This window comes from Neolamprologus brichardi, chromosome 12, assembly GCF_056152115.1.
Source record: "Neolamprologus brichardi isolate AB-2024 chromosome 12, ASM5615211v1, whole genome shotgun sequence".
Taxonomy (NCBI): domain Eukaryota; kingdom Metazoa; phylum Chordata; class Actinopteri; order Cichliformes; family Cichlidae; genus Neolamprologus; species Neolamprologus brichardi.
The window spans coordinates 33101755-33120636 of NC_142115.1; the positions used below are offsets into that span (position 1 = coordinate 33101755).

The window sequence follows — 18882 nt, forward strand, 5'->3', positions numbered from 1 at the left end:
GTGCTCTCTGCTGCTGCAGCGTCACCGCTCTGTCTCGTTCTGCTGTAATAATCCTGTAATCTGGCGCTTTGGCGTCTGTGCCGTAACCTCGGGATTCATCTCCGCCGCTTCTGCTTTCAGGCGTTATGGCAGCGATCCTAAACAGCACGCAGATTGTGTGTGTGTGTGTGAGCGCGTATATTCCGCGGTGATAAAACGGACCATCAGCAGTAATCTGAGTCGATACGCGCCGGCAGGGCCGATGAGGGATGGAGGGACAAGCAGGAATTAATTGCCGTATATAGTTTTGTGTTTGTGGAGGGGAGAGAGAGGGAGAGAGTGAGAGAGGAGGAGGGGGGATCGATCCACCGACCTACCGGCCCGCTATTTATCATCCCAACACGGTCGTATTGAGGTCTCCTGGGTGTGTGCGCGCGCGCGTGTGTGTGCTTGAGTGGGTGGAGTGGGGGTGTAGATAAAGCAGTCACATACGCACTCCTTCATGTGTCACTGTCACAGCTCGATTATTAATTACAGTAATAATAACAATAATAATAATAATAATAATAATAATAATAATAATAATAATAATAATAATAATAATGATGATGATAGTTAATTATTATCCATTTACGTTTTTACTTATTTCATGTGGGTGGGGGGGGGGGGGGGGGGGGTTATTATTTTTATTTAAGTTCAATAGCTGCAAGTCATTTTTCCTTCTTTGCTATGCTAACAGGTTCTGTCTGAATATTTATGGCACTGATTTTCACGCTTGGTTTTTAGGGCTCTTACGTCTTTAGATAAATATTTTCAAAAATGTAGAATGTTTGTTTCTCTCTCGCACTAATAGAAGAATAAATGTAAAAAGCATCCACCAACAGAATGCGGGACTGACTGAAGGTCTAACTGATATGTTGATACAGTTTAAAATAAATGAAGTTTTTATTAAAATGATTGACTGCAATGGTTTGTTGAGTGACATAAATTATTATGTCACTATTTTGTTTTTTGAGAGAGGAAAACTGCAAATGTTTAAGTCACTTGTTTTTTGTTGTTTTTTTTCACTATTTTCTAATTGATTGATTAGTCAAAAGATGTTTTTTTTTTTCTCCAAACATTGAATGATTATTAAATTAAATAATTATTAAAACAGTTTAAAGCTTTCACAGATCAATCTTTGGTGTAACTCAAAGTCCAGCAACACTGGATCCCACATTTGCCATTATGCCTGGAACAACCTCTCATTAGCCCATCACAGTCCGCTTTTGTTACATGAGCTTTCTGTTAGAAGCTTCTAACCCAGGATAAACATGAGGATGCCTTTGTGACATCATTCGAGGTAGTTTTTAAGACTTTATAAAAAATATTTTCCAAAGAGATTTTTTTTGTTTTTTTCAACAGACTGAGTAAAACTACTCGTGGTGAGAAAACCGAGTTCTTTAAATGCTCCAAAATTTGTGAGTTTGTTAGATGACAAATGATTGTGACTCATTTGTATTTGAAAATCATAATGTTAGTATTCACAGATTCGTGGCTACTTCTAGATTAAAAAATGATCAATAAATGACAAATTCTTCCATCTGTTGCTACTATTACAAGCTAAAAATACAGATAAATCAAGCAGACTTACCTAACATGCTGGCGGATTAGCATACAATTAGTTCCTTTGGTTTATTGCCTAAATATATACATTTTTAGTTATTAATTTAATAATTTGAAAATCAAATTAAATTCCAGCCATATTTCCCCCAGTCCTTTAGATGTTTAAGTCATATATGTTCACATCAGTTTTATGTGACTGAGCAGAAGTGGAAAAACAAACCGAAAGAAAACATAAAGGGGCTGGAATTTTATGTTCAATAAATACATACATAAATTTTCAAGCTTTATGTCGATTTCCCAACAGCAAAACGTATGGCTGGAAGTTATCAGCCAGCTGGGATGCATTCTGCTTTGATAGGAAACACAGATCAGTTTTTCCGAGTTACATCTGGAGTTAATACCAGCTGACAGTTTTACAGTAATTTAATAACGGCTGAACACACACACAGACCTCTGACTGCTTGTATGTTGGTTTTCAGCCTCTGTCAGTTTGTGTGGAGTCACTCAAAACAACTTTAGCACACAAACTATACTGTGTGACAGATATTAAATGCAAATCACACTTTAACCTCTCTCTAACCGACAAGCTTGCAGGTCAAGTTGTTGTTTACTGTCTTTAAGTGCTAATGAGAGGCTTGAAATGAAATTCAAACCTTCTGTAAAGACGAGGAGCGTACGCTCTGTCACGTATGCTCGGTGCAAATCTAATTCTTGAAAAATCACATGCATAGAGTTCTGACTGATGCTGCGATCGCATTTTAAAGGCAGCATGCTGTGACTGCTGCCTGGATTATGTCTCATCTGGTTACATCGATGCAGGGAGAAGGATTCAGAATCATGCATGTTAGTAAAAGATTGTGGTTTTCATTAAATATTTAAAATCTAAACATGTCATGGTTTGTTGACATGTTTAATATTAAACCATGACAGTATTTCCTGTGTTTGATATGTGTTTCTCCAACAAAAAACAAAAAGCCATCATATTACAGAGCTCCAGATACAATTATTTTCTGTGTAAGAGCTGATGTTGCTCAGAAAGACCTCACAGAGCTGATTTTCCTGATTATGATCAATCGTGGAAATAAAGAGGGTTGAAAGATTTAAACCAGACCTGTCTCAGAAAATCATTTAAAGACCTTGATATTCTGCCGTCGGTGTAATTCAAGTGGAGAAAAATAAATAATTGCATTTATGAAATTCATAATTACACTACGGCAGTCAAGCCTGTTATGTTTAACATGTATACACATAAAGTGTAGACCTCCCAGACTGGACACAGGACGACACCTCTGTCTTTTAAATGGTTTTGAGAAAAGAAAAATAAAAGAATCACAGAATGTGAATAGTTTTTATGTATATATTTTATGATTGTACAAGTATTTTTATTTTTATTTTAAAAGGAGAACCAAAAACAGGAAAAGGTTTTTCTACCTAATTGTGTTTTTAAGATGTCCACAATGATTTCTGACCACTACGAGGTGGAAGAACAAACTCAAGAATACTGAATATGTTACAGAAATATATATTTATTCACTTATAAACTTTACTCTTTGGGCAAATGCTGACTTTGGAGTCTGAATTTGTCCCTAACACAGCAACAACTATTAGTTTTTAAGTGGACTCTGCCTCTACCAAAGGACATGTCTTTTACTTTAACATTAAAAACAAAATGAACTGTTGACTCACTCTCTGTTTTCTTAATCTGCTAAGACAGACGGCTGTACAGTCAGAACAGGTCGGTGAGTGAAATAGCATTAGCTCGTAAATTAGCACACCTGTTTACCCAAAATATCACTAAAAAACAAGATGGTGGTGGAGACAACGTTAGTGTAGAGGTTTCATATATAGAGTTTGTAATAGGTGATGTCACAGTGAATGCATCGACCTCTTATATACCATCTAGACCAGGGGTCAGCAACCTTTCACATCCAAAGAGCCATTTGGACCCAGTTTCCACACAAACGAAAACACTGGGAGCCGCAAATACTTTTTGACATCTAAAATGAAGATAACACTGTATATACTGTTTTTTTTACCTTTATGCTTTGTGTGAACAACTAAAGTGTGTTGCTTATGAAATCCATGAAGTGCTACAGAGAAAATTACATTTTATTTATGTAATTAACACATTTTGAACTCTTAAAGAAATATAACAAAAGGAAAGACACCCAGCTGAACTAAAATGATCCATGTAGCAAACAAAAACTGTTATATCTCCTTTGGGCGTTTGGAGCCTTGACCTGACTTTTAAAAAACAATTGGAAAAAAGCACTATGCTGCTAAAAATTGAAAAATAGATATTTGCAAAATTCTGCCTAAATATGTATTTTACCTGGTTAATGTGTGTGGCGGGGCGTGGTCTGCAGCGCTGCTGCAGGGGAGGCGGATACACCTGAGCGGCACCCGCAATCACGCCTCGCCGCCTTAACGTCTGCGCTATCTGTGCTGTTGTGTTGGTGTGTGTCGGGCTGTGAGCTGAAAAGCTACAGCCGGCTGTATGCGTACAGCAACCGTGTGTGTAAAGCGGTCAATAAAGAGATGCTGAAAAGCGTGTTCATGCAAACATCGTCGGGTCTGCCGTGATGTTTACAATGGGACTTCTGCTCCTGAACCTCTGTGCACAGCGTCTGCAAATCGGGGCTGTACAAAGTCACTTTTATCTTTACGCAGGACTGTAAGCTGTCATCTGTGAGGCGTGAGCGTGTTTGTTTTAACATAGTTCACGATGGAGCTGCTGACATAATGTGGATCCGAAGATCCATAATTGGCCTACCTGGGGTTGAAAGTCTCGATAAATGAATGCCGTTTTGGCGGGTACACCGGCTTCCGCGAGTGTGACGCTTATTTTGAGCGATGAAAAAATAAAATAATATAATTGTATTTTTATATTTCAAAATCACAATAATCTTCCAATTTAGAACTACAAGTTAAAAAAGAACTAACATAAATAAAATACACTTCAGCTAAATACTTCTAATTTATTTTCCCAAGCCACACGGAGCCGCACTATAAGGACTAAAGAGCCGCAGGTTGCCGACCCCTGATCTAGACAATTAAGACAAACTATTAGACACTCAATGCAATGCATGCCTTTGCTTTAAGAAGGCATTTCTGGCTTGATATTAAAGATGCTGCAGGATATATGTGTGCAGTTCACTTTGATGTAATAGATTAAAGCTGCACCGTCTAATTTATGACCACTAGGAGGCAGAAGACTCACCACAAACTCCACATGACAGTTGATATAGCTAACAAAAAAGTGTTTTACACGTGTAACCGCAGACATGAGTAAACTACAGAATGTATTTTTGTGTCCACTTAATATCTATAGTCTCAAAGCAAAATCCTGAGAGAAATATCTGCCTCTATAACCACTTCCTTCTAACCTAAAGAGGATAACTAAGAGCTAAAAAGTGTAGCAGTATAGTTCTGGTCGTAGAAGAAGTAAGTATAAGCCTCACTGTGTGGTCCCATCTCCTCTGGACTCACAGCTGTGCTATTAACATCCACAGCTGTTATCAAATGTGATGATTTTGCCAAAGAGAAGTCATCGAAACTCAGATTTCTTGCTCTTTGATGCTTGTAAGTCAGGAAATAACACAAAGTGTATATTACTCTTACAGTTATTGCTGAAGATCAGAGGTGGCATAAGAAAAACTGTGGAGACTGAAAGAGGCACCTTAAAGTTTCAAAACATGAAAATGCTTGTTACTAAGACGTAAATGGAGCAGATTAATAACTCGGCGTGGAGTTTAAAGAGATAATAAAGAGATAAGAGATATCAAAGTCAAACACACTTATTTAAAATATCTGTTTTATGAGAACAAAACACTTCATAAAGCAGCAGAATAAGAAGTGCCTGTAGCCATTTTCACTGGAAGGAGCTCGGGGCTCAGAGGCAGAGCAGAGCTGTCTAAACACTGGCGATGGATGCAACAGAATACTGAGGTTGAATGATGGGCAGCAAGGAGAGCATGCCATAACAAGTTCACAGCCAGTTCATCAGTCTGGAGGAGAGGAAGAGAGGAGTGAAGGATAGAGAAGAAACAGAAGATATGTTCACCAATGACACTTTTACAGATTTAAGTCTGCTCCTGTATGCAGTGAATTAGCAGCAGTATAAGTCTCAGTAGTGATAACAACAGAGTCAAATTAAAGGGGGATCTGTGTTCTTGGACTCTATTTAAAATAAACAATCGTTATCTCATTCTGGACCTTGGCGCATCTGGTGATATTATCACCAATCATCTGTCAAGACAAACAATTTTAGCTCCTCCCCCTTTCAGCTAACTTTCTTCTGATTGGGTCACGTTCATAAAAACAAGGTCTCCAAAAGTTGATTCTGTTCATCTGGACGTAGCGTTTTCTGGGAGAAACGTTTCGTCACTCATCCAAGTGACTTCTTCAGTCTCAGCTGACTGAAGGTTTCCTCAATCTTATAAACAGTACATTTGCATAATGACTGAAAGCACCCCACTGAAGGAACAATGGGCTGTGAGGTCAGTTCCTTAATCATAATTATGCAAATTCTCATGACCATTGATCAACAACCACTGACCAAAACCCACTGATCAAAGCCCACTGATCAATGGCCATGAGTACCATTCACAGAGGTTTCAGTCATTATGCAAATGTACTGTTTATAAGATTGGGGAAACCTGCAGTCAGTTGAGACTGAAGAAGTCACTTGGATGAGTGACGAAACGTTTCTCCCAGAATACGCTACGTCCAGATGAACAGAATCAACTTTTGGAGATTTATTTTCCTGGATGATTGAGAATGCATCAAGACATAAAAACAAGGTCTTACGGTCAGGGGGCTTTAGTGTCTCAGATGACATATTGGGGATATCTTCATGTCATCATACAGAATTGAGCCTTTAGAGCAGTCTGAAGTCTGAGCTTTTGGCTTACAAGGATATTCACACATATTCTGACCGCATTACATCTTTGTCACATTTAATATGAGCATGCGTCTTTGTGTGTGTTGCACACAGTCATGTGAAAAAGACATGCAGTCGTGAAAACAAACATACATAGCTTGTAGAACCACATTTACTGGCAATAACTTGTAGTACTATTTTCCCATGTGACTTTATCAGTATTCACATCATTGTGGAGCAATGGCCCAACTTTTTACAGTGTTGCTTTCATTCATTGTGGGCATTTGTTTATGACAGTCCCTTCACATCCTTTCATTCTGCCAGTCTGCTGTAGACTTGCTGCTGTGCTTAGGATGAACCACATCAATCCTAATTTCCTACTTTCTTTAGCTTTCAGGCCTCATATTTGACTTTGGAGTACTTTATTACTCAATGACTGCAGCATCAAACGATCCAAAATCCTCACCCCTCCACCATCTTGCTTGACAGTCTGTATTCAGTGTTAGCGCTGTTATCCTTTCTTTAATTTTCTTTAAGTGTGGAACTGTGCATCTCCACAATGGTCTTGGCTGTCCAAAAAGGATTGGTTCTAGTGTATTCGTGGCTCAAGAGTTGGGTGTTCGTCTTGTAATCGGAAGGTTGCCGGTTCGAGCCCCAGCTTGGACAGTCTCGGTCGTTGTGTCCTTGGGCAAGACACTTCACCTACCGCCTACTGGTGTTGGCCAGAGGGGCCAATGGCGCAATATGGCAGCCTCGCCTCTGTCAGTCTGCCCCAGGGCAGCTGTGGCTACATCTGTAGCTGCCTCCACCAGTGTGTGAATGTGAGAATGAATGAATAGTGGAATTGTAAAGTGCTTTGAGGGCCCCGAAAAGCGCTATATAAATGCAATCCATTATTATTATTATTGATGCACAGCATATCCTGTAATATTTAGCATGAAAAAATTAAAATGTTAGTTTTATTACTTTTTATGTATAATTAGATTTGACCTGTATACATTACAACAGGATTGGGATTTTTTTGTGTGTTTATGAATCGATTATAAAGTTACTTACACGTAAAAGTATGTGTTAATGATAAGTAATAGGAAAAAAGTATACATAAGACACAATTATAGCCCATTAAAGTAGTTCCAGTAGTGTTATTAGTTTCCCTGCTATCTCGATATAAAGCTGAATTGTTTCTGTAAAGAAGGTTTGCAGTTCATAGATTCATAAACCACAGTCTCTTCTCTTTCAGCGTGTGTGCACACATGTCAGGAGTCCATCAGCTCTTCTGAGGGGTTAACTGATAACCTGGCCCATAGTTTGTTTGATCTCTGTTTGATGGAGATGTTTGGGATTGTATGTTTCAGTTAACGTGTAAATATGCTTTACATTTGTTATTTCAGTGTCGAAGCAGAAGGTCCAGTGATTTGATGTGTTTTGATAGACTCGTTGGTAAAATGTGGCTCATTCATGTGCTTCAGATAGAAACATCCAATGTAGCGTGAGCATATTAATTTCTTGGCATTATAGTAGTTTTATTATATGTATTAGTTTAGTTTTGTTTGTTTTTTATTCTTAAAGATATCGACAGTCGTGCAGGACTGACAGCTTGCAAAGATGACATAAAGGCCTATTCAGCCAAAGCATTGTTGTTTATTGTTGTGGTTTCTCTTATGATGTTTTTATTCCAGAAACCACACACACACACACACACACACACACACACACACACACACACACACACACACACACACACACACACACACACATGAAATATAAACCTGGGTAACTTCAACTTAAATACAACAAACCTCTGAAGGATCCTCTCACGTGCTTAAACTGGAACACCACAAACTTGAGGACCAGTGATATTTATCATCAGATTTATAGGATCACAAGCTTGAATCAGGAGATTGCCTCAAACTCTTTGTGTTTCTAGCAGTCAGATGGATGTAGCACTGACAATGGTGGCCAGATGTGCAACTTACAGGCCTGGTTCGGTTTCAGCACCCAGTTTGGGCCAGTGCACCCCAGTAGATTTATGTCTGCTTCTGTCTCCAGGACTTTTTGCGTGTTTAAAGCAAGGAACAAACTCTGGGTCTGAAAAATGAAGCCAGTGAGGAAGTGGCAGAAGCTGAAGTTCCTAGATTGGCCACTGGAGGCTCGCTCTAGAAGCAAGTTGATATCCACAGACTCACATAATAAATCTTTTATGTTTTACAGCAGAAATCAACATATTTACATCTGGGGGCAAAAATATTTTGGTCACTTGGGCCGAAAAATAATATAGTTGATGTACAGCGAGTAAATTTATAGTATTTTATTAGCCTATTGTTTAGATAGTTTACCCTCTGGACATCTCCTAGCAGGACCTTCGGGGCAGAACCTTATATCTATTGCTTGTAAGGGTAACACACTTCTGTATCCCCATGGAAGAGCTGAAGGAGGTTGGTGGGGATCTAGGCGTCTCTGCTTAGACTGTTGCCCTGTGGCTTGATAAGTAGTAGAAGATGAAATGGATGGATGGGTTTGTGTGTCTCCCATGCACTCTCAGGCAACAGCTTGCACAACTGTTAACTCAACTCTCCGTCCTCTCTTCTACTAACACTATGAAGGGAGCTGAAATTTAAAATAAATTAAACCAGAGAGTGACATCACAGCGGCTATGTCCAACTCTTATATATAGAATTTGACTCTCACTCTGTATGTATTTTCTATTCTCCTAAATTAAGTAACAGTGCTCACATTTGTGTTTCCTTTTGGTGCTTTTTTGTCTTTGGGTCTTCAAGATCATGTTTGTGTTTGTGTTTTTCTTCTTTTTGTTCCAGGTGAAGACCAGAGCTCCAATCCTGGGCCTCTGGGATCTCTTTGTACCCTAAAAAAATCAAGATGCTTTTCTTTTCTTCTTTTATTCCACATGTCTTCTTAGCGTTCAGTATTTCTTTGGGTAAAAGTTTAAACATCCACATGCCCCCTGCCTCCTCACATCCTGATGAAGACATACTCTATGTCCAAACATTAGCTGCTGCACCTTATTAAAATCCTCTCATTTTTCCATGCGATCTAGATTTAATCTTTCTTCTCCCTGCTTCAGTTATTCTGTTTGTCAAAGCTCCGCTTTGAGCTTTTGTTGGCTCATGCGTCGGGACTCCTACACACACATATGTATTTACTTAGTTATTTCTTTTGTTTTCTTTGGTTTGTTTGTTTACCCACATGAATGAAGCAGTCATGAGAGGAAATATCTTAAGTGGCTGCTCTGTGGTGTTTCTCGTTGTCGCAGACTTTACTTTTACCCCTGAGCTGAAATAAAAGTGACGTTTTTATTTTATCTCGTTTTAATAATCAAGGATCCTGGAGAATTTTTCCCATTTACTCGACCGTGACCCAGAGTTACATTTTTTGCTTTATAAATGACCATAATATGGTTTAATTAACTTCAATCCATCATGGTGTAAAAGCAGCCGTCAGTCGATCAAATGACGGATATTTAATTTTGGGAAAGACAGAAGAAAAACAACATTAACATCCTGTTCCTCTCAGCCGCTCTGTTCTGTGGGAGTTTTCTGCGCAGATAATAATCTCTCATTATGTTGCTACAGTCAATTAACATCCATTACTGTCAGACTGCATCTCTGAGTAAATGTTGACACTCGCTAACTCCCAGCAATACGCTCTTTGCCACATTTAACCTGGAAAAACACAGAGGAGAAGACTTTTTTTCCCTCATTTGGACTTCATCAGGGCTCCTGCTTTTTATTCCTCTTTTGCTTTTTCTTCAGTTTCAGTTTTTCATTCAGTCTGAAGGATTAACCACTGCTTAGAAAGATTTAATCATTCGTGCCTCAATTTTGACTCTAAAACTGTTTATTTACTGTTACATAAAGATTCCAGATTAGATTTGCAATGACTGCTTTGTGGATTTTCTTCCAGTCGTGTAGTTACAAGTAAAAATACAAAAAGATATGTCAGTTTTTCATCCACTTACATCATAATGAACTGCAATTTGGAGATTTGGGACTTTTTTAAATAGCTGGTAATTAATAAAAAGTATATATCAGTACAAAATCTGTATAACTGTGCCAGCATTCAGTCACATTTCCAGTTAAAACTTTTCAATTGGTGTTTTCAAAATGGAATTTGCAGGTTTTTAATGGAATTCTGCATAAACAATCCAAACGGATAAAATGCATTCATACAGTTATTAAATCAGAATTTTCACATAGAAATCGGATTTTGAAATTTTGTTATGCTATCAAAACAAAAACTCCAATAAATTTTGAAAGGAAATTCCAGGGAACTTCCTAGATTTTCAAAATAAATCATCTCTTTTCAACAATAAATAATAAACACTAGAAAACTGCAAAACAGTAAAATATTAATTTAAAGGAGTGAGCGAGCACAAGTGAGTTTAACTTCAGTGAGAAATGATTTTGACATTTTGTGCCAAAAGCAACACATTTTTCATGCTCTTGTATTAATTAAAAGTCTGGGAACACAAGTTGTCATAAAGTTGCAACAGTTCATAAGTGCGTTGATCTCCAAATGAAGACAGAGCACACATGTGTAAACACTTGAAAGCCTGCAGCCAGGACCCAAACAACACTTTTTGCCCCTATTAAAAATGAGTTTCATCATATTTAAAACAAATGTCATCAGTTATGGTATGTTATGTTGTTTTGTTTTCAGTTTTCCATCTGCTGGCGTTAAAAAGTCTCTCTTTCCTTGCCAGGTTGTGACATGTGTGCAGACAACAGGAACGGTGAGTGTCCGATGCACGGCCCTCTTCACTCTCTGCGCCGGCTCGTCGGCACCAGCAGCACGGCAGCGCCTGTCACCCTACCAGACATCCCTGATTGGCTGAGAGACCTGCCCAGAGAGGTGACCCCCACTTCCTAAATACAGCCTCTAACTAAAAACAGTTTGGTTCAGAGCAAGTAAAATCCCCCTTTCTTCTCTGATATTTGAGTGGTTCATTATTTATTGAAAAATACTTAAATTCAATGTAGTGCCTGCAAAATTATATTTAATAGTAATCATATAAATGTACCTCATTGTGCACCCACATTTTAATATCTTTATCTACTATATATATATATATATATATATATATATATATATATATATATATATATATATATATATATATATGTGTGTGTGTGTGTGTGTGTGTGTGTGTGTGTGTATATATATATATATACACACACACACACACACATATATATATATATATACATACACATATATATATACACATATATATATACACATATATATACACACACATATATATATATATATATATATATATATATATGTATGTGTGTGTGTGTGTGTGTGTGTGTGTGTATATATATATATATATATACACACACACACACACACATATATATATATATATACATACACATATATATATACACATATATATATACACATATATATACACACACACATATATATATATATATATATATATATATATATATATATATATATATATATATATATATATATATATATATATACACACATATATATACACATATATATATCATAATAATCTGACAATACTATAATATTGGGCATGATATATTTACATTACCACAGTGAGATGACTTTAGTCTCATGAACAACATTAGCTAATTGTTATTTACTAGCTAATCTTAAATGACTGTTCAGTACAGAAATGAAGCCCAACAATCATGTTTTACAGTCCTGTGGTCTCAGCCTCAGATACTCAACTAATCAAAGTGATGTCATGACAAAATGAATGACCAACAAAACATTTTTTTCGTCATTTATGTCACACAATCTCGCGTTTCTCGCGGTTAGTATCATGGTTGCTAGGCAACCTGAACAGCGCGATGAAGGCTAGACCGTCCCATTTCACAAGCCTCTCACTTCCTCACTTCTCGTACTTATAGTAAGCACCGTACGTAGTACGCGTAGTGCGCGTACTTTAAGCGTGCAGACCCTGAATTGGGACACAGCTTACCTCTGCTTTGTATCTGGGTGAAGTTCGTTCATCTCTACTTCCAGGTATCCAACTGGTCCAAGCCCGAGGGTTGCTTATTTTTTATTGGCCACACACAATGTCAATCACAGTAACTGGGCTCAAGCAGGTGTGGGTCATTTTGGTTGATGAATTGAGGTGTCAGTGGTGGAAAGTATAGCTTAGTAAAAAAAACAACAACACACAGTCACTGCAAAAAAACACACAATAGATAAATAAATAAAACTATACAAATACTGTGAAACTAGTTCTTCCACTGGGTGATACATGCCTGATAAGTAGGCTGCTGTAAGACCATGATATGATAAATCACAGCTACAGTTTGTAAGTAAATTCTTACACAGAACAAACTACACACGTCTCACCTTTAGCTGACTGCAGCTGCTGGTGTCACGTTGTTTTGACCTCTGTGTGCAGGTGTGTCTGTGCACCAGCACAGTTCCTGGTCTGGGTTACGGAATCTGTGCAGCTCAGAGGATCCCTCAGGGAACCTGGATTGGCCCGTTTCAAGGAGTCCCCCTGATGCTGGAAAAAGTGCAGTCTGGAGTGGTCAGGAACACCCGACACCTGTGGGAGGTAAGGAGGGGAGAGCTTCATATCTATGCGTGCACCCACGATTGCCTCGTGGCTTTGTGCATTTGTGCAATAAGTGTCATTAAATCCTTCCAAAAAGATTCATGGCTGCTCCGATGCACAGGAATCAAAACGCATACGAGGAAGATTAATTATTTTTGGCTGGTAAAGACACATTTTGAAATGTATCTTTGAATTGAGATCAATAACATTACTGGGGTTGCTTTTTGCTTATTTACCTGGGAATTAATGGTGCATTTTTACAGGTGGTTAGCTCATTAAATCGAGTTTTAGCAGTGCGGTGAGGAAATAGAAAACAACAAACAGCTAGCTAGATGCTGGAGGTACTCTTAGGTTATACTTTATCCTGACATACATGTGAAAAAACCATGAAACTGTAGTCAAGCGCCTGTTATACGTTCTTCATGTGCACTTGGAGTCTGCTTGTATGATGTATGGGCAATTGGTGGAATAAAGCGTAGTCTCTTGCGGACATTTGGAGAGTACAGGGATGTCCTCATGGAGCCTCATGTTTATCTGTGACTATAACACTGGTTTTAGCATCACAACCATCACATTATCAATGTTATCACATGATGGAAGTATATAGAAGGGGGTTATGTTATGTGCGTTTTTACGTTACGATGTCTACAAATTGAATTCTCTCTCTCTTTCTATACCTGGAAAGACTCAGCTGGTTTTTAAAAGAGAGTTTCTGTGTGGTCGAATACACATCAGTCACATAGTTTGAAATGAGGGCATGAGGACCAGACTTAAAATGTTAAATTAACTAACTTGAATTGTTAGACCCATTCATTTATGTTAGGCTTCTTATTCAAGACCCCGGCAGTAATTGTATTATTTGCATCATTTGGAGTTCCTGTTGTATTCTGCAGGGGGAAAAACTGATACTAATACAACAAATAATAGGTTTTTAAATTTCATCCTGTTCTCGCGTTTTGCACTTAGTTGTGTGTCTGCCTGTTTGTGTGGATTTTTTTTCTGTGCGTGTGTGCTTGTGGTCAGCGTCATGTCACCTCTCAGTCCATTGATCAGAGCAGATTGTATTTACATACAGTGGCAGGAGAAAGTCAATGTGGCAGTTATAAACAGCTGCATTAGCATTAGAGGGAGCGAGGGAGGGTGGACTGAGGCATGCGGGGAGACACAGAGATAGATGAGTCCCGTGTGGCTGAGCTGGTAAAGGTCAGTCAGACGTCGGTTGACCGGACATCAGTCTCTCTGCTGTTGACTGCAGCGGGACAGGAGGTGGAGGAGGAGGACGTGGGCGTGGGTGGAGAGGGGCTTCTGGTCGTGGTGGTGGGAGGCTGTAGAGGATCACAGGTCAGAGGTTAGGGGGCACAGAAGACATGATCAGCCAAGTCCGGCAGGAGCACCAGGGCTTTACTTGGGGGGGAAAAAGAACATGAAAGTGATGAGGATTAAACTGACGACATGTTTTTATGAGTTTATCTGATGCAGACAATCACTGAGCAGATTTTACTTTCACATGTTAACTCCTGTTGAACCCAAAGTGAAGCTGCAGTTAAATCTGTTGTGCCCAACAGTATGACCTGCAATAGCTAATCTGCCAAGTGACAGACAGCAGCAAACTTATTTATGACCACCATGTCTGCAGGTCATTTTCTAACCCATCTACTACACCTCCCCTTTTACATGCTATGCTTTTGATAGAGCTTTGCAAAGCCTTGTCTGCTTGTTGTAGCTGTTTATCGTCACCAGGGGGCAGTTTCATAAATATGTGAACTACTCTATTTCAACAATTGGATGCCATCGCTTCCTGTTGAGTAGTTACTGGCTTTTTGGAAAACTATAAACAAGTGTATCTTTGTACTCAGCGCGCCATCGAATGCCTTTGTGAATCTACTCCAAGGCAGGAACATAATATCAATATTATATCTGTTGTCCCTGACGCCTGGGCTGGTCTGGTGTCTACAGTTATACACATCTGTGATCAGGTAAAGATTGTGGAGACTTCAAGAGTTTGTTTGTCCCGATGTGCAGCATGAATACCATACCATACCATACCACCTTTATTTATAAAGCACTTTAACATAAAACCAGAGTTCACAAAGTGCTGTACATGCTAATAGCTTAAGTAAAGAAAAATTAAAATGAGATAAGATAAGATAAATAACTAAAAAACTAAAATAAATTGAAACCTGTTAAAACAAATTGAGTCAACCCCTCTAATCAATGCCAAAGGCTTCAGCGAATAAATATGTTTTAAGAAGACTTTTAAATTCAGAAAGAGAAGAGGCCTGCCTAACATGCAAGCGTAGATCATTCCACAACTTTGGTGCAACTACAGCAAAAGCACGATCACCTTTAAATTTATACTTAGTTTTCGGTACCTTAAGGAGCTGCTGATTGGCGGACCTAAGGGAACAGGCAGGTGTATGTGGTTGTAGTAGCTCCGAGAGGTAGGGGGGGCCAGGCCATTAAGAGATTTAAAAGCAAATAAGAGAATTTTAAAAACAATCCTAAAATGTACAGGTAGCCAGTGGAGTGAAATTAAAATTGGGGTAATGTGCTCAGACTTTTTTGTTCCAGTTAAAAGACGTGCTGCAGCATTTTGCACAACCTGCAGGCGCCTAATGGACGCATCACTAACCCCAAAATAAAGTGCGTTACAATAATCCAGCCTAGAAGTAACAAAGGCATGGATTACTGTCTCAAAATGCTGTTTCGATAAGATAGGCATGAATAATGAACACAGGTGATTTTAAATAGTTAGTTTAAACGGTCCTGTTCTAGTTGCATATTAAGGCTAATTAAAACTGACAATCTGAGACAATTTGCCTATTTAAAATGAAATCTACAACACAAAGTGTAGAAACTGAATATTCTGGCGCTAAGCTGTAAGAATATCCTGGATGTAATTTTTGTTTTGCTGCTGCAGTTCATTATTTGGACCTGGCACAAACTCTCAGTGACCTTCCATGGGGTCTGAAACCAGCTTTTTAAACTCACTAACCCTGAAGAAATTGGTCTGGTCAGATAACCCAGCTCTAACCAGCAGATTACCGGCTGCCAGGCCACGACTGGCCATTAGGCCTATTGATGAAGGAGCTTTACACACAGATTCCATTAAAACTCACTGGTTGTTAAACTCACTTATTGACGCCTCCCAAAACAGGAAGAGATGCTTGTCCTATAGCCAATCAGGGAGCTGGTGTCATGTTGTCTATGGCATCCTAGAAGAGCCGGTTTTAATTAAGACACTTACCGTTACGTCTGAGTGGAACAGCGGAGGGTTTTCTGGAGCGGCAGTATTTTACTGCTCGACAAATCGATCCCCTCCGAGGCAGAGCTCAGTCCAACTTTATGGTGGAATAATTCTTGAACTATCTGACCGGCAGCTTCATCACTCCCTACTCCAGCGCTGTGGCAGAGAAGTCAGGAGCAGAGCGCTAAAACCGAACTTTATCTTGATGTAAATGTAATTTTTGTAATAAAGTTTAGTTTAGGGCTACATTGATGAGTTAATCAATTAAGAGAAATAAATACTGAGTAGGTTAAGCAGTTCCCACAGTCCAGTTTTTCTCATTTCTTACCTTGAGCTTTCTGAAAATGCTGATTCACTGATTTATGCTATTATAGATAAATAGATTTTAAAATATATTCACAGAGTCAATTAAAACTTCAGAAAGTCCTTTCTGCTTGTTGGATGGAAAAAGTGAAAAGGGAGGAAGAGTCGGATGGAGGTGAAAAGATGGTAAGATGGAAGGTGAAGGAAAAAGCCAAAAAAAGCAATGAATAAGTGTTCTAAGTCAGCGGTCCCCAACCTTTTTTTGAGCCACGGACCAGTTTAGGTTCAACAATGTTTTCACGGACCAGCCTTTAAGGTGTCACAGATAAATACAACAAAATAAAACCAGTACCGGTACCAAAAAAAGTCACACGGGAAAAGACCCAGGGAAACCCAGTTAACGATAAAAACAATAAAAAAATAAAGATAAAAACCGATAAGAACCCTGAAAACCATAAATTTCACACCCAAGCCTCAACTCACATGGCCCGGTACCAAATGACTCCAGGGGACCGCTGCTATAACTGATGGAAAGCACAGAGAAATGAAGAAAGGCGAGAAGGAAGGAAGGCAGGAAGTGGGGGAAGGATAAATAAAGTGTACAAAGAAGATGGAAAAGGAAAGAAAGGGATAATGAAAGGTGTGACAGACTGAAAAGGACAGGGAAAGGAAGGAAGGAAGGAAAAAAGGGATGGGAAGGAAGGACAGGACTAATGCCATAACACAGGGAGAAAGTCTTGGTTCACTCCAGCTTGTTTTTATTGTTTATTTATGTGTTTATTTATGGAAACTGGTATTAAATTGCTTTATTGGCTTCTGAACATCCACCCAGTTATTGGAGACCCAGTAACTGGGTCCACTCTTTTTTTAAGTGTTTTTTTAAGTGTTTTAAAATATCTGGAACACATTAAACAGAAAAACTATAAAGCCAAAAGGTTTGAATGAAGTTAAATGTAAACTCTTCCTACAAATTTGTCTATTTGTGGCTACAGCAGAACGTTAGATTGTTTGCAGGTGATTTAGTAAGAAGATCCTGTTACAATCCTGGATGTAGCAGTGGAAAATCTCATACACATCCAAATATTCCTAATTTGAGTTTCAGTTTCTTTTTGAGGGAAAGCGTGACAGGTTCTCATTCTCGACTCGAACCGGCGACCTCTCTATCTGAACCTCGAGTTCGCTCTGATTGAAAAGAATGTGCAGTGAAAACACGAGCGCCGTCCTCTGACCTCGTCCTCTGGGGTTTTACAGGAGTTTTCTTTTTGGACAGATCAGAGACTAGATGAGCTGTCAGCGCCGAGTCGGTGAATGTGGCCCAAACATCATAACTTCAGAGCCGCAGAGAAAGAAAAACTGGAGCTGCTCAGTTTGAGGCAAAATATTTTGTTAGTGTGGGATGTTGATGGGACACATGAGGATTCAGAAAATTCCGAATGCCTGTTGGCATCTTGGCTTTTTGCATCATGAGGCTGTTTTCTTTGTCTGTTCCTGGCTGTCAGTCTGTCCGTTTGTGTTTTCCTGTCCGTCCATCAGTGCAGAATTCCCATTGACTTTATGTTTTTAGTGGTTTGTGGTCACAGCATCCAGTAAAGGCTTTGTAATGTTTTCTTGACTGATGTCATTATTTCATGTTTATATATTCTGGGTTTTATTAAAGGGCCTGATCGCCTTTGACGTCATCGCTTTGATTACATAATCAGAAATGGTTTATGGCAAATTCCATAAGGTGGTTTTCGTGTTGTTTGGATTTCAGTGAGGCAAGTACGTTTTTATCATTGGAATTATTAATAAAGAAGAAACGGTCACACTGATAATATGACGTCAGATAGATGGCAGGAACAAAATAATTTTCCACATGTGACCATAAACCATAAACTCAATATCGTTGGATTTTTGGGCACTCGACTACAAAAGCTTTTTTTTTTTAAGCCATGATGTGACATTAATTCCTCAAACAATCACCCAATGATTAAAGCAAGTTATTATGTGTATTGATAATGACAATAGCATTCCTCCAACTTAGAATTCAGTGAAAAAATTTGATTTAATAAATGAACAACAAATTATTGTTATATAAATATAGACAAAACTTTAAAAAGGAAATGTACAAAACTGGTGTTTCTCTGACTGATGAGAGCTTCTGTCATGTCCATATACACTTTTTTTGGAGACGTTTCCTTATTTTTTGTTACTTAAACTGCTCCAGTGTTGGATGCTCACAATATGGACAAAGTTTCAAACAATGAGGCCAGTGTATGCACAGCTTATCTCTGTTGCAACAATATG

The 18882-nt window shown here is 38.7% G+C and overlaps 1 protein-coding gene across 1 annotated transcript in view; it reads left to right on the top strand.

Moving 5' to 3' along the window:
* Positions 1 to 18882, top strand: part of prdm6 (PR domain containing 6) — a 133489-nt gene that overhangs the window by 4655 nt on the left and 109952 nt on the right. The window contains exons 3-4 of the mRNA XM_087848783.1: positions 11187 to 11335; positions 12888 to 13046. Of these exons, the coding sequence (XP_087704909.1) occupies positions 11187 to 11335; positions 12888 to 13046 (308 nt within the window). The remainder of the gene's footprint in view (positions 1 to 11186; positions 11336 to 12887; positions 13047 to 18882) is intronic.